General features: G+C 44.6%; 1 protein-coding gene across 1 annotated transcript in view; it reads right to left on the reverse strand.

Annotated features, from left to right (window-relative positions):
* Positions 1-16,887, reverse strand: part of LOC124613508 (ionotropic receptor 21a-like) — an 88,082-nt gene that overhangs the window by 28,228 nt on the left and 42,967 nt on the right. Inside the window, exon 2 of the mRNA XM_047142217.1 lies at positions 7,023-7,272. Within this exon, the coding sequence (XP_046998173.1) occupies positions 7,023-7,272 (250 nt within the window). The remainder of the gene's footprint in view (positions 1-7,022; positions 7,273-16,887) is intronic.

Consider the following 16,887-nt stretch of genomic DNA (forward strand, 5'->3'; position numbering starts at 1 on the left):
CTGCAAGAGATCGATGCTTGGTGCAGCGATTGGCAGTTAGTCCTCAACATAAATGTAACGTATTGGGCAGAAACACTCATTATTATATGATTGCACGAATGCAGAACAATCATTGGAAGCAGTCGCATCCATAAAATGTCTACGTGCACGCGTACGGAGCGATTTAAAGTCAAACGAGCACATAAAGCAAATGGCAGGTAAGACACATGCCAGAAACGTCTAGATTCGCAATTGATGTGCAGTGAGAAGAAGCAAAATCTTCGTAGTTTGCCGATGACAGCGAAAGAACTAGGAAGAGCATCTAAAGGATAGGAGAGTGCCTTAAGAGGAGAATATAAAATCAACGTCAACATGTAGTCGAATTAAATCAGGTGATGCTGAGGTAATTAGATCAGGAAACGAGACAGTAAGTGAGTTTTGTTATTTGGGCAGCAAAATAACTGATAATGGCCGACGTAGAGAGAGTATAAAACGTAGGCCGGCAATGGCAAGTAAAGCACTTCTGAAGAACAGAAATTTGTTAACATGGAATACAGATCTAAGTTTTAGGAAGTCTTCTCTGAAAGTATTTGTATGAAGTGTAGCCAGGTAAGGAAGTGAAACATGAACGATAACAGTTTAGACAAGAACAGAACAGAAGTTTTCGAAAGGTAGAGCAACAGGAGAATGTGGAAGATTATGTGGTTAAACCACTTAATAAATGAGGAAGTACTGAATAGAACTGGGGAGACAAATTTGCTTCACAACTCATTAAAATAAGGGATCGGTTGATGGGACACATTCTCAGGCATCAAGGGATTACCAATACTGGAGGGATATGTGGGGAGTAAAAATTGCAGAGGGAGACCAAGAGATGAATACAGTAAGCACATTCAGAAGGCTGTAATTTGCAGTAGTTCGCAGATGAAGAAGCCCGCACGGGATAGCGATTCATGGAGAGATACTTCACACCAGTTTTCGGAATGAAGACCACGACAACAACAACAAATTTTCTCAGAAGATTTGAAGAACCGCATATGTGCGTTATATTCGTAATTAAACTATCGGTATTTGACAGAGCGCTCATGAAATACTGGTGATCGTAGAACAACGAAACTTTGTGGGAACGTTTTTAAAGAGATAGGCAAAAAAGATAACGAGTCACCCATTGAAAGAAATACATTTTAATTTCCACATGACAAGGTAACATTTGTTAATGGCGCACCATGGTTATGTCCCATGTTACAAACGTTCTCAATGTGATGGCCATCTGCATCGACGAGAGCCTAGAAATTTGTACGGATCCCATTTGTACGGATATCATTTCACAGCTGATCGCAGTACTTTTCGAACGGTGGACCATGGAATGTTCAGCTGTTGTGACACAGGCCGTACACTGCTTGAAGATCACACATTGCGTGCAGCATGCTTAGCCATGGCTACAGTAACTTCAACAACTTTTGGCGCAGGAGCAATTTCCAAATAGCCAGTCAATTAGAACTTCCGAATCAGGTACTCTACCGCATTGCGGAAAAAGGACGTCTCCGTATCGAGTTAATGTGTCGATACTCAGGGAGAGCAAACACTTTTGATGTTATTTTGATAAAATTGCTTTACGAGTAAAGCCATTCTCGCCCTGTCCAGACCCATGTTGACTGTCTGCAACTGTAATGCACACCAATGCTTTTGTTTCAGCCCTGCACCGTCGCACCAGTACTGGTGCCCAACGGCGAGTAATGAGACTAACACTACTAACAACGCAAATCCTACTGCATTCAGTCTGAGCATCCTATAAGATCGGGTTCTCATGTGGTAAATAGTTTTCTGGGCAGAAAACTATACTGGCTCAAGTACCGGAAGTTTAATTATAACCAGCCTGTACAAGTCGTATATGGTTTTTGATCGTGTAGGATGACAAGCTTGTGATAGCCTTGACGAACGACACTGCACAGTTCAACATACTGTATTGTTCGGCGAAGGCAGTGGCCGACAAGACAAGTGCCAAAAGTAAACGCAGACAACCGTGTTCCGAATTTTTGATGTTTATGAATCGGTCTGCAGATTTTGTTCGATGCAACATTTTAATTCTTGTGATGGTTTGTGTCTGATAGTGCGACTATGCTCTACCGAAACGCATGTTTCTATGTAGACATGCTAAAAGCGTGGTTGAGCTATTAATATTTTCATGAATGTAACCCATGTCCACTTCATTCCATTTCGGCCTGTGTACCATCCTGAGGGGAATCAGAACCGTCTTAGCACATCTCATGATCTGATATCCAAAGCAATAGCCAAACTATCCGACAGCGCCAAATTTCGTGGCTGTACACAGGATCGATAAATGGAAGCCTCTTGTGACGAATTTGTGTTCTGCCACAACCTTTGACGGCGTCCAATACTTTGGCACACTGTGGTTCGATTTTAGACTACGACATCTGATAAGAAGTTTGAAAATTGCCTCGTAATTGCATGAGTAGCCTAATCGTGGGTGGAATAACATGGATGTCTTATTGCTTTCAGCCATCTGTCAAAAAGGATGTATCTTGTCATAAATGCACTGCTGGAGAAAAAATGCAACACCAAGAAGGGGGTGTTCGACACAAAAGAAAATTGGTAATCGTGTTTCTGCATCTGAAAGATGATGTCTGTTCAAGTTTTGGGCCATTCGCATAACAACAGCGCCACCAGCGTCACTATGAGAATGCAAATCAGGTTTACTTTAAATGCACGACGTGACAGTCACGAGCGTTAGTTATCTCTGGCACTTGACGTGGTCATGAATGTCTTTAAGGCGTCATTATCTACATCTCATTGAGTTTGAACGAGGTCGTGTGATAGGATGTTCCTTCTCCGATACTGCAGAAAGACTTTGCAGGAAAGTAGCCACTTTACAGGCTGGCAATGATGACACGCTTCCAAGAAGAGCAGCCTCTAGGCGGCCTCGGGGTACAACCGAGGGGGAAGACCATCGTGTTCGGCGTACTTCTTTGGTGCAACTGCAGCTACAGCAATGACCTGAGTAGCAGTTGGTAACACAGCGACACAAGGAACCGTTACAGATCGGTCAAGAACAGATCCGAGCCAGATGCCCTGAAGCGTGCGTTCCGCTGACCCTAACCCGCGGCCATTTGTGACTTCACAGGTCTCAAAAGAGAACTTATTGGAGGAGAGGTTGCAGGTCTGTTGTGTTTTCTGATGAAAGTTGATTCTGCCACTGATGGCCGTATGTTGGTTAGGAGGAGGCTAGTTGAGCGCCTGGAACCAACCTGTCTGAGTGCTAGATGTACTGGACCTACACCTGGCGTCCGGGGTTCGACTTCGTACGGCAGTAGGAATACTCGTGGCTACCCCACGTACACTTGCTGCAAATTTGTAACGTCATTCAGGTGGTTCGACTTGTTTTGCTGTCATTCATTAACTGCATTGGAGGAGATGTTTCCCAACAGGCTAACCCTCGTCCACATGCCGCTGTTGTAGTCCAGCACGCGCTGTAAAGTGTCGACATGTTGCCTTGGCCTGCTAGATCACCAGATCTGTCTCCAAGCGAGCAAATACGGAACTACATCGGATGCTAATTTGTGCGTCATCCCCAGAGTGCGTTAATCGTCCTTGCATTGACCGACCAGGTAGAACTGGCATTGAACTGCATCCCACAGACTGACATCTGGCACCTGTACTACACAGTGCATATATGTTTTCACGCTTGCATTCGACATATTCACGGTTAGACCGGTTTTTCCTATACCACTACCTCACATTTGCAATGGCTTTTGTTGCGCTTGCATTAATCTGTGATCTTGCAAAGTTAATCAATGAAATATGTTACCTATAAAAATATATTCTTGAAATTTATTTACTCTACATTAATTATTTATTGATGTTGCGATAAATAAATAAATGTAGTGTGACTAGGGCCTCCCGTCGGGTAGACCGTTCACCGGATGCAAGTCTTTCGATTTGACGCCACTTCGGCTACTTGCGCGTCGATGGGGATTAAATGATGATGATTACGACATCACAACACCCAGTCCCTGAGCGGAGAAAATCTCTGACTCAGCCGGGAATTGAACCTAGGTTCTTAGGATTGACATTCTGTCGCGCTGACCAGTCAGCTACCGGGGACGAGCATGTTGCGATTTTCTTCCGTCAGTATAAAATGCGTCTAAAGTGACTGCCATATAGGAAATATTAGTCACGCTATAGTTCTGTATGCGGTTTCCTCAACGCATACACCCACACACCCACCCACACACACCCACCCACCCACCCCCACACACACACACACACACACACACACACACTGCATTTACCACTAATTCTAAAAAAGAGAAATTCCTACTACCGATTCCAGTTGTTCGTTCCATTTCGTATTGTTTCGTAGTGCTAGCCGAACGAATTTAAACGATATGGCGGTCTCCAAAAGATTGCCGTTAATGGTGTATATAGTCTGACACTGTCGGACTCTGCCGAGCGCTGTTTATTCCATAATTTTCGAAAGCACAGTACAGCAGCTAGCGGAGTACAGTTGATCGATTTACACTATATGCGTTAAACACTTGTTTTGCTAACTGAAATTGTTGGCCACCGGAAAGCAGTCAGTACAGGCCAATATCATTATGTTTCCTGCAGCCATTAGGAGCGAAGGGACGCTGTAATACGGCATAGGACCCGCTTTTGGGAGGGCAGAGGCTCAAATCCCCGTCCTGTTACCGAAACTTGGGCTTCCAGTGGTTCGTTGCGAAGGACACGATAGATTTCTTTCTCCGCCCTTTCGCAGTCCTAGTTCGTGATCAGGTCGGTGACAGGATCTTGAACCGTAATCATACTTTACCTTCTTAAAGTGCGCTTGTAGCACGCAAGGGTTGAGATGATACGTTCTCCAGACCCGGTAATTTTTTGAAATTGCAGTATGAAATATATTGTGCATAAATGAGCGAGGAGACCCCATACTGTTCGATTTCAATGGTGGCGATGAATCATTGGAAACAGTGATACTCGTAAGAAACCTCGCGTACCCCTCCAGAACGATCCGAAGTGGGATGACCGGTTTAAGCTTACTGTCGGAAATCCAGATGCAAGGCAAGAATTCACTGGAGGATCGTTAAGGACCGGCCGCGGTGGTCTAGCGGTTCTAGGCGCTCAGTCCGGAACCGTGCGACTGCTACAGTCGCAGGTTCGAATCCTGCCTGGAGAATGGATGTGTGTGATGTCCTTAGGTTAGGGACTGATGACCACAGATGTTAAGTCCCATAGTGCTCAGAGCCATTTGAACCATTTTTTTTTATTTATCGTTAAGGGGGGTAGGACGTCAAACGGGCCGACTTGGAGCAGGAGAGGCACCACAGGACATTTTAATTTCCACTGTCTATACTTTTACAAATAAATTCATAAAATTTTGTCAGCGTCATCAGGAAGGATTCAGGATTCACACTCATTGCAGTGGAAGTTCGAAAACATAACAAAATAATTTTTTTACGTGCGGAATTTCATCATTTTTTCACTTACTAATGGCTACATTTGTTGCTATAGGTACACTTTTCTTCATAAGTTAGAGAGATTCTTCGATGAATTTCGCACAGCATACATACCATGCTTACAAGTGCATGAAACTCTAGAATTTATTTAATTTATGAAAAAACAAATGCTCTGTTGTATTTTAAACTTCATCTTCAGAAAAAAACACAATTATTTTCGTTAATTACCTCAATTTTTACCACAGTTTTTAACAGATTTGGAAAATTCTAGAATTTAATACATCTTTAAGTATGGTTTATATGCTGTGCAAAATTCATCGAACCATCTCTCTTACTTATGAAGAAAAGTGTACCTATAGCAACAAATGCTGCCATTAGTAAGTGAAAAGAAAATGATGAAATTTCACATGTAAATAAAATTACTTCGTTATGTTTTCGAACTTCGACTGCTATGAGTGTGAATTCGGAATTCTTCCTGGTCATGCTGACAAAGTTTTATGAATTTATTTGTAAAAGTATAGACAGTGGAAATTGAAATGTCCTGTGGTGCCTCTCCTGCTCCAAGTCGGCCCGTTTGACGTCCTACCTCCTTAAGGAAATTTAATTCATCCATGAAAAAAGGGGTTTACAAGAGATTTTTAAGAGCGATTCTTGAGTATTACTCAATGGTCTGGATACCTGAGCACTTTGGATTGGTAGAAAATATAGTGAAGACCCGTCGAAAAGCGAAGCTTTTTCATCGTGGAATCGTTTACTTTGCGCGACAAAGTTACGAAGAAGCTCAAAGAAGTCCAGTGGCAGACGCTACAAGAGAGGTGTTGCGTGTCACAGAGAGAGTTACTGTTGCATTTCCGAGAGCGTGCGTTCCTAAATGAGTCAGCAACGTATTACTTCCTCCATCAACAAAGGAGGTGGCTTACAAAACACTCGTTCGACCTATACTTGAGTATTGCTCATCAGTTTGGGATCCGTACCAGGTTGGGTTGACTGAAGAGATAGAGAAGATCCAAAGAAGAGCGGCGCGTTTCGTCACAGGGTTATTTGGTGAGCGTGACAGCGTTACGGATATGTTTAGCAAACTCAAGTGGCAGACTCTACAAGAGAGGCGCTCTGCATCGCTGTGTAGCTTGCTGTCCAGGTTTCGAGAAGGTGCGTTTCTGGATGAGGTATCGAATATATTGCTTCCCCCTACTTATGCCTTCCGAGGAGATCACGAATGTAAAATTAGAGAGATTCGAGCGCGCACGGAGGCTTTCCGGCAGTCGTTCTTCCCGCGAACCATACGCGACCGGAACACGAAAGGGAGGTAATGACAGTGGCACGCTAAGTGCCCTCCGCCACGCACCGTTGGGTGGCTTGCGGAGTATAAATGTAGTGTAGATGTAGAAGTGATATATATGAAACTCAGAGAAGCTGTAGCTCTTAAGGGAGTTTATCTACCGACATTGCTCCAAGATTCCATTCGCAAATGGAACACGGAAAAGGGGGGACTGATAGCAGTGCCAGAAGAATCTCCTGGCACAGAATGTACTGTGTCGACGTGTAGATGTAGACGGGAGCACTACTTACGAGTGTCAGCGTTCTGAGCGGAGAAGTCGCGTCCATGGCGAGAGACGTCGCTGGTAGTGCTGGTGCGTCCTGCGGCTGTCCTCTCGGCGGCTGTCGGTGTCTGACTGCTCCAGCAGGGCGGCCGTCGTGGGATGTATGTATCCGGCGCGGCGCGGCGCGACGCGGTCGTCCGCCCTGGGCTGGCTTCCCCGCCCGCCCAAGGACTTCCAGTGGCTCAGCGCCCCGCCGTGCATAGCCCCAGCCAGGCGCCCTGCATGCCTCGGGTTTAGGCGGCAGCGGTCACCGCGGTTGCGCCACTGCGCCGTTGAGAGCTTCCACCGCCTTACGTCAGCCGGAATTACGCCGCGTCTGCTGGCGGAGGAAAGGCGCAGGCGTTATGGAAGGATGGGGAATCACTATATCTGGCATTGTTTACGTGATGCAGCATCGAACCACTGAGCTCCACGTGTGGGAGTTTTTCTAGCCGTGGAACTCTTGCTGAAATCACTTATTAGACTGCGGGAAAAAAAATAGTACTACCTTTTACAGGTTTCCAGTTCACTCCAGATTTACACTACTGGGCATTAAAATTGGTACACCACGAAGATGACCTACATCTACATCTACATCTACATTCATACTCCGCAAGCCACACAACGGTGTGTGGCGGAGGGCACTTTACTTGCCACTGTCATTACCTCCCTTTCCTGTTCCAATCGCGTATGGTTCGCGGGAAGAACGACTGCCGGAAAGCCTCTGTGCATGCTCGAATCTCTCTAATTTTACATTCGTGATCTCCTCGGGAGGTATAATTAGGGCCAAGCAATATATTCGATACCTCATCCAGAAACGCACCCTCTCGAAACCAGGACAGCAAGCTACAGCGCGATGCAGAGAGCCTCTCTTGCAGAGACTGCCACTTGAGTTTGCTAAACATCACCGTAGCGCTATCACGCTTACCAGAATAACCCTGTGACGAAACGCGCCACTCTTCTTTGGATCTTCTCTATCGCCCCTGTCAACCCGACGTAGTACGGATCCCACACTGATGAGCAATACTCAAGTATAGGTCGAACGAGTGTTTTGTAAGCCACCTCCTTTGTTGATGTACTACATTTTCTAAGGACTCTCCCAATGAATCTCAACCTGGTACCCGCCCTACCAACAATTAATTTTATATGATCATTCCACTTCAAATCGTTCTCCATGCATACTCCCAGATATTTTACAGAAGTAACTGCTACCAGTGCTTGTTCCGCTATCATGTAATCATACAATAAAGGATCCTTCTTTCTATGTATTCGCAATACATTACATTTGTCTGTCTTAAGGGTCAGTTGCCACTCCCTGCACCAAGTGCCTATCCGCTGCAGACCTTCCTGCATTTCGCTACAATTTTCTAATGCTGCAACTTCTCTGTATACTACAGCATCATCGGCGAAAAGCCGCATGGACCCTCCGACACTAGCTCGAAATTTAACCGACAGGAAGAAGTTGCTGTGATATGCAAATGATTAGCGTTTCAGAGCATTCACGCAAGGTTGGCGCCGGTGGCGACGCCTACAACGTGCTGACATGAGGAAAGTTTCCAACCGACTTCTCATACAAAAACAGCAGTTGACTGGCGTTGCCTCGTGAAACGTTGTTGTAAAGCCTCGTGTAAGGCTGCCCTGGCCAGCACATTCGCCAGATCGCTCACCAACTGAAAACGTCTGGTCAATGGTGGCCGAGCAACTGGCTCGTCACAATACGCCAGTCACTACCCTTTATGAACTGTGGTATCGTGTTGAAGCTGCATGGGCAGCTGTACCCCTGTACACGCCATCCAAGCTCTGTTTGACTCAATGCCCAGGCGTATCAAGGCCGTTATTATGGCCAGAGGTGGTTGTTCTGGGTGCTGATTTCTCAGGATCTATGCACCCAAATTGCGTGAAAATGTAATCACATGTCAGTTCTAGTATAATGTATTTGACCACTGAATACCCGTTTATCATCTACATTTCTTCTTGGTGTAGCAATTTTAATGGCTCGTAGTGTATTATTGCAACAGGGCATATGGAGTACATGAAATGATTGTATTTACAAATCAATAGCACAAGCGGTTGTGAGGTACCAGGTATTAACCCATGCTGAAACACCTGTATAAACACGTGGTGTAGCCCCCACGGGCGACAATGCAGGCGCTCACCCTGGCATTCAGTCGATCGTACTAATGGCGAATCCTGCCCTGGGATACATTATTCCACCCCTGCACAGCCTATTCGTCTAGTTCTATAAGAGGTTTTGGTTGACAAGTGACATGAGCCACTTCTCAAATGGTTCAAATGGCTCTGAGCACTATGGGACTTAACATCTGAGGTCATCAGTCCCCTAGAACTAAGAACTACTTAAAACTATCTAACCAAAGGACACCACACACATCCATGCCCGAGGCAGGATTCGAACCTGCGACCGTAGCGGTCGCGTGGTTCCTGACTGAAAATCACTTCTCGTCCCATCATATCCTACACGTGCTCGATTGGATACAGGTCTGGAGATCGTGATGGCCCAGGAAGTAGCTGCACGTCTTGCAGAGCACTTTCAGTTTCACGGTAATTGTCTAAGTGAGCATTATGCTGCTGGAACGACACTTCACCTTCTTGTTGCAAAAACGGCAAAAGAACAGGTGCAGACATTCTACACGTACCGAGCGCTGGTTAGCATCGTCTCCAGAAACACCAAAGGTGAAACAAGAGTTTTTGCTTGTCGCATCCCAGACCGTATCGCCTAGGATGAGGCCAGTCTCTCTTGGACAAATGCATTCTAGAAACACCAAAAGTGAAACGACAGTTTTTGCTTCGAGCATCCCAGACTGTAGCGCCTGGGGTAAGGCCAGGCCGCGCGGGATTAGCCGAACGGTCAGGGGCGCTGCAGTCATGGACTGTGCGGCGGGTCCTGGCGAAGGTTCGCGTCCTCCCTCGGGCATGGGTGTGTGTATGTTTGTCCTTAGGATAATTTAGGTTAAGTAGTGTGTAAGCTTAGTGACTGATGACCTTAGCAGTTAAGTCCCATAAGATTTCACACACATTTGAACATTTGGTAAGGCCAGTCTCTATTGGACGAATGCGCCCTACGAGACAGCGCTCAGCAGGTATACATCGCACATGCAAATGACCATCACTTGCTTGCAGGTAGAATGGGCTTTTGTCACTGAAAAACACGGTGCGTTATTTCAGCTTCCAAGTGATCTGATGGTACAAGTTGTGTTGTGCAGCTCGACGCTGTGGCGTGAATGGATGACGAGCTAGAAGTGTGCTTGCCTGTAGCCCCACTGTTAATAACCGGTTCGTAACAGTTCGTGTTGACATGTCTGGACTCACAAGCCCTCCTATCTGTGCTGTAGTAGCTGTCTGATCTGCCACTGCTGTTCTTACGATTACCCTGGTGAGAGTCTGCTGGGTGGACGTACAGACCCTCGTCTACATGTTTGAGAGTGCTCACGTGACCACTGACACTAGTATCGTTGCACAACTGACGCAGCACGACCAAATCTGTGGCATTTCTCCAAAAAGAACCATCCCTCCACTCGGTAGGCCACAATTTGACCCCTTTCAAATTCGCTACCGGCTGTCGGAAGCAAGAATACGTCTACGTGGCATGGCTGCCTGCTTGCTTCACATGTCTGCACAACACTGGACCTTCTGGGTGTAATATTCCCTATTAAAGGATACACACAGATGGCACTCTGGTAGCTCTGCCACTACGCTATGTATTCGCGGACGAGATTGAAACAGTTATCAGTACATCTATTATCCTCTAGGTGGCTTATGAAGCCATCCGAACAAAATCGACTTCGTCTTTCCAGGTGTATTAACTTTTTTTCCGATAGCGTATTCTGGGTGTTACACCATGGTCAAATGAATTTCTTGTTCACACCCAGCATTTCGTCCTCCTCTGCGGAGGACACCTTCACTGGAGGGTTATATCTTTTTCGAAATACCGATTCACACCCTGAGTCGCTTCTAACTGAAGTAAAATTTCGTTTCAGTGTGCTCCTGTGCTGACGCGTGATATCACAGCCTTTGAATACTCGATCGGAATTGGCCGTTGTCGGTTGCTGTTGTCAGTTATTATTATCATCCGATGGTGAAAGACTGGTACACATCTCCTTCAGCGCCGGAATCCAGATTTAGTCTACCTTCACATCCTCCTCCTTCCGATTAAAATTAGTGGATGTTTAGTAACGTCTGTGCCCTGTCTAGCCTTGCATAATGTCCGCTTGTGGCTACCATTAGCTGAGTCTTACCGAAACGAATCTGGTGGTCTGCTGACTACAAAGCACGTTCCACAACAGCGGATCCGTATGTTTCTCACCTTATGTAGTTCTCCGTGTGTTCTTATAGTCGTTTTTCGAACATTCTTTAAGTAACAACCATGTACACGTCCCACTACAACTACACTACAACTATAAGAAATTATCAAGAGGATAGTATAAATATGTCGCAGATATAGTACATATATTTTGGGGACTAAATTCTAACTGACTGGTTCATTCTCAACCGTGTCCTATTGAGGCTGCATTGAAAGTGCCTGATTGGCAATACATGCATCACTTGTGACGGCAGATAAATGTCACAGTTGTCATTAAGATCAGGCAGTTTCAATGCAGCCTCAGTAGGTCATGCTTCAGAATGAACCAATCGGTTCGAAACTAGTCTCCAAAACATATGTACTACGTCTGTGACATATTTGTAATAAACTCTTCATGCAATAAAATGCCCTCCGCTCCTTCGTCAACAAAACGTTGAAATGTTGAATTGCATAAAAGAAAATGTTTTGGGCATGCGATTACTACTGCTGATATTTGTTACAAAAATTTTACTGCCGTGCTTCAGGTATAATCAGATGTCAGAAACAGACTTGGTACAAATATGTCAAGTGGTAAGTCTTCAAAAATAGATGTTCAACTGATGCACCGATGCAGCTGAGCAGCTATGGTAGTACAGTTAGCGCTTGACACAATGCTTGTTTGTGCTATTCTTATAACGGGACACGCCCGTGAAGTTTTTGTCACAAGGGGCTCTTCCTATCTAGCAATGTGGAGCACACTTAAAGGGGTACCAGTTAACGCAACAGACGTTGATGCTCAGAACTTACCCAGAAAGGTGAATATAGTTTGCAGTAACAACACTAACAGAGGTTTATTGCATGCTGTATCCATGGATAACAGCACATCCATGTGCTCTCGTTTGTTTACTGCAGTCGGTAGGTTGTTCGTAATAGCAAAGAGCTTGAAGTAGAATAAGTGTGTTTCACAATAGCGAAGATGAACAAGTGCTCATAGTTCCTAAGGTACGCATTTTGGAACCTACATTTAGCTGGGCATTTTTGTCTACCTTTGGTCCATACCACTATCTATCAAAATATGGAACACTTTTTTTATATATCCTGTAAGTATTGCTATCTGCTCCACTTTTAATAGAAATGTGAGTGACGTCTTGTGTTAATGATGAGAGCTACAAGGTGGTCATCTACACAGGAGGTGCTGTCTGGCTGAAAAAGCAGCCGGCCGCGGTGGCCGAGCGGTTCTAGGCGCTTCAGTCCGGAACCGCGCTACTGCTACGGTCGCAGGTTCGAATCCTGCCTCGGGCATGGATGTGTTTGATATCCTTAGGTTAGTTAGGTTTAAGTAGTTCTAAGTTCTAGGGGACTGATGACCTCAGAGCCATTTGGCTGAAAAAGCGGTAAACAGCAGCCGCAATTGCAGAGAGCAGCGAAAATTGACTAGAATCTATACATATCTATAGCTACATATCTATGCAAATTATACAGTCTCCTTCGGTGTTTCTCTGTCCAGATGTGAAAGGTAATATCAGGAAGTACTGTAGGAATCTTGATACAGCTTTCACTAATAAACAGGACTGCTGGAGTAGAAACACTGAGTCCAACAGAGGAAACACGTTTTAACTTTTAATTTGTTTCAAAAGGCATAAAACAAGCTGTACTAGTATTAGCATAAATATTGACTGACTAGCACCCAACATTATTAACTTATTGCAGTTAAATCAGCATTAAACAGAGCGGTAAGGCAACTATCTTACAAGAGGCAACACTTCTTTTCAAATTAACAGCAGTTAAACAATAATGTCATGGTTTCTCTGTTTTCTTTGCTCCACTAGTCCTTAGCTAGACACAATTGTTTCTCAATTTTATAAAAATAATTTCTGACAATTGTTAGCACTAAATTATCAGGTAACTTAATTTAACGAGCCATTCGTTTTGAAAGATTACAGTGGCACATAGCGTGAGTTGTACCAAGGACGGACTGCAGGCCAAATTCTTCGCCATATATCTGGCAGTACCTATGATGTTAGACGATGCATCTAGTCACAGTGGCGGCAGAGGCGCAGCGTTACAACTCAGACATGTAATGAGGTTTTTAGAATGATACTATCCGTATATAATTGCAGTTACACCGATTTATTTAAACCGCTATAACGACTGGTAATTATGTTAACATCGTGCAGTATCTGAGTGGCTGCAAAGATCAAGTCGCTAACAGGCATTTCGTCATTCTATGTATTTAGTTTCCCATCCTCTAATTAATGACTGTTTGGAGCCATGGGTGAGCAATCTCAGACATGTAAGCTGCACAGCGCGCGATATTGTCAGCTACGGTTCAAGCCAGATGTATGTACGCAAATTCTTCATAACTGCGAACGGTCTACCCGACGGGAGGCCCTAGCAACACGACATTTCCATTTTCATAACTGCAACTCCTGTTGCGTGTGGTTGGGCGCTTCTTCTAACATTCTCGCTCTGGGGGACAGTGACATGTATCTGATCCAACGCAAAATACATTATTTTATGAGTCGGAATCTCTGCTCAATGGATACTCTGGTCTCATGTTTATCGCTAACCAGCTTTTCCAAGAATGAGGGAAGCTGGGCTGGCTGAAATATAACCATCTCACTGCCTTACGTGGGAAGCTATGTGGCATGCAATATTAAAAACGTTTTCCTTTCCCTACCTTTCGGGGGCGCGGGGGGAGGGGGAAGGAGGGAGGGGGAAGTTAGGTGATGCTTAAACGCCTTCCACGCGGGCCGAAAATTTCTCTCTCCCTCGCAATACAGCAAGACAGCTCATTGGTTGACTTAAAAGTCATTAGCTAAGTGGGAGTTTGGAAATCCGGTTCTCAAAATTACATGCCTGGGAAGGCAGCCATTGGGAGACTAAAAAGATATCTGCTAGATGGAGTGTTACAGTTCAGTTTAAAAACTCCTGTTAGTTGATCATTGGCCGAGCTATTCCCAGTGCTGGAAGCACTTTGTGCGGAGCAGAGAGGTCGTGTGGAATTCTTAGATCTGGATAATGATGTGGAAACGACACTGCAGCTCGCGGCTTGGAGAGTCTGGATAGAGACGTGGAAGTGGACGATATTGGCTGGGAGCCGCTTCTTGAGCCACAGCCTTCTGTCTCTCACTGATGAGTTGCTGCCAATGGTAAGTTGCAGCAGATGCAGACCATGTCTCCTTGATTCGTTGATTCTGGTGACAGTAGCTTGCAGTTTGTGTTATCACTGGAGGGTCATAATTAAGCGCTTATGATTCGTTTCACACTAAATATGGTCAGGCAGCGGCGTTAAATCTAGTCACATAGCTCACCCATCACCGAGCAGGTTTAGGCATTTGCATGTGAAATCTGCACCGTGTTTCCTTGTTTGATCAGAGCAGTCGTTGTACGTCCAGTTGTGATTATGAATTTTAGAGGATGCGTTATTGACATGGCGGTCACTCACATCCTACTAGTGTATATTCAATCCGATATATATTCAATTAAATCGTACTTATATTCAATGTTTGTTTCGTATCTTTGCTATTCCTGTTAATGTGCAGTCTTTCCCTTTTTTCACGTGGTCTTTCCCTTTTCAAGCGTGTGTACTCATGAAAAGCAAATAAATTTGGAATTATTTCGGACCGAGACTTTCAGTTTAGTAATTTATGATTTTATAAGAACCGAGGGCCATTATTTTTTCATTATTCAATCCGTTGCGCGACTAATTCTTTTAATTGTTTGAGTTCATGTGAAGCAATCGGTCTCTCGGTCGCTCCAGCCGGGACATTACTAACACGACCAAAAGGCTTGTTAGCTCGAGTCGGGGTCTTGCACAGTTCATATTTATTGCAGAAAGAGCGGCTTAATAGCAGGTGATTTCCGGTGTAACTTCGACGCCCTGATGTGTCGTTGGATAACGTTACCAGACAATGTGGTAGTGCAGTTACGGTGAATAATCGCTTTGGAGAATGAGTGGTAAGGTCTCATATAATTACTCATGACAGCGGAGGAGAAATTGCTCTATTTGAAGAAAATCAAAGAATCATCACTGTTGCTGATGCATATCAACTAGCAAGAAGAGTAATCACATGACCGTGGTAGACGCTTATTGCCCAATGAAAAGAGCTGCGCGCAAATGACTGTGGTTCCTGGAGGTGTACAACAGGTAGATAAGACCGTAGCTTTCTGACTTCTTAGTTGTAACTTGATTAACGCACAAAAACATTGCGCAGTCTGTAATATTCTTGCCATGTGCAATACCATGAGCAGCAATACGCTTATTAAGTGCTAGTAACAGCTGATCAGTGAATTACCAGATAATCGCTTGTAATATGCAGTATGCCACAAAATATTTAGTTTTTTCATTGATATAAGCTTACACATTACAGCGACAACTCAATCTTGTAACAGCATTCCAAACGACGAGCGGCCTTCTCCCTGCATGCATTACAAAGACGAATAAAATTCTGTCAGACTCTCAAGTAATTATTTATCTGTTTTGCAATGAAATAAGTTCAAATAAGTATTCAAATGTGTGTGAATTCCAAAGGGACCAAACTACTTAGGTCATCGGTCCCTAGACTTACACACTACTTAAACTAACTAATGCTAAGAACACACACACACACACACCCATGCCCGAGGGAGGACTTGAACCTCCGGTGGGAGGGGCCGCGGTGCGTGACATGACGCCTCAAACCGCGCGGCAATGATATAAGTAAGTGGAACCCTAGGAACCAGTTGCTCTTTGCTCGTTAGTTGGAATTTCATACGCCACCGCCTTTGCGTAACCTATAGTGAAAATCTGCGCCGATCTTGGAAGTTTACCTTCACTTCCAATGCAATGATCATAGCATATGATGTTTACATGTTCATGCACATTAATACTGAAGTGGGTTGGCGCACTGTCGTACTGAAACCACATCCTCCCACGGACAAAAGATACAGTCTCCAGCAATTGTGGTTGCACATCTCGAACCATCACACGGCTATGTGCCCCAGTGAAATTGAATGGTGAGGAATACTGTCCTATTGGTTGTTTCTGTACAGTTCTGGGTCACAGGTTGAATGAGAATCGTCACTAGTGAAATAAGATGAAAGTATTCCATGCTGCTATTGCAGCGACTGAAAACACCAATCCACCTGTGTACAGTACAAAGTGTAGAAAGCTTGGTGGTATAGTACTCCTGACAGACTGTGTGACACGGATGTAATTTCCGTTCCACCAGTACTTTTCACACTGTATTCTTCGAAGTGTGCTTTTAGAGGTCATGCCGTATGGTCATTGAAGAACCTGCTACATCTATGCCCTGCTAGCCACATGTGTGGCTCTGACATGATCCAGTATCATTGAAAGAGGACAAGTCACTCTCTCACTGTTTTTCACATACCAGGTTACTCTTTAATGTTGGTTTTACACCCATTATACGATTTTTGTGAGACAACAGGAAGTTATCAACTTGAGAAGGCATTGACGGGAGCATGTACGTTGTTAATGCACGCTGGACATTTATGGTGGTTCTCCTTCAAATAGTATTTTCTGGAGTTGACCACAAGCAGGCAGTTTTGTTAT

The sequence above is a fragment of the Schistocerca americana genome, chromosome 4, assembly GCF_021461395.2.
Source record: "Schistocerca americana isolate TAMUIC-IGC-003095 chromosome 4, iqSchAmer2.1, whole genome shotgun sequence".
NCBI lineage: Eukaryota > Metazoa > Arthropoda > Insecta > Orthoptera > Acrididae > Schistocerca > Schistocerca americana.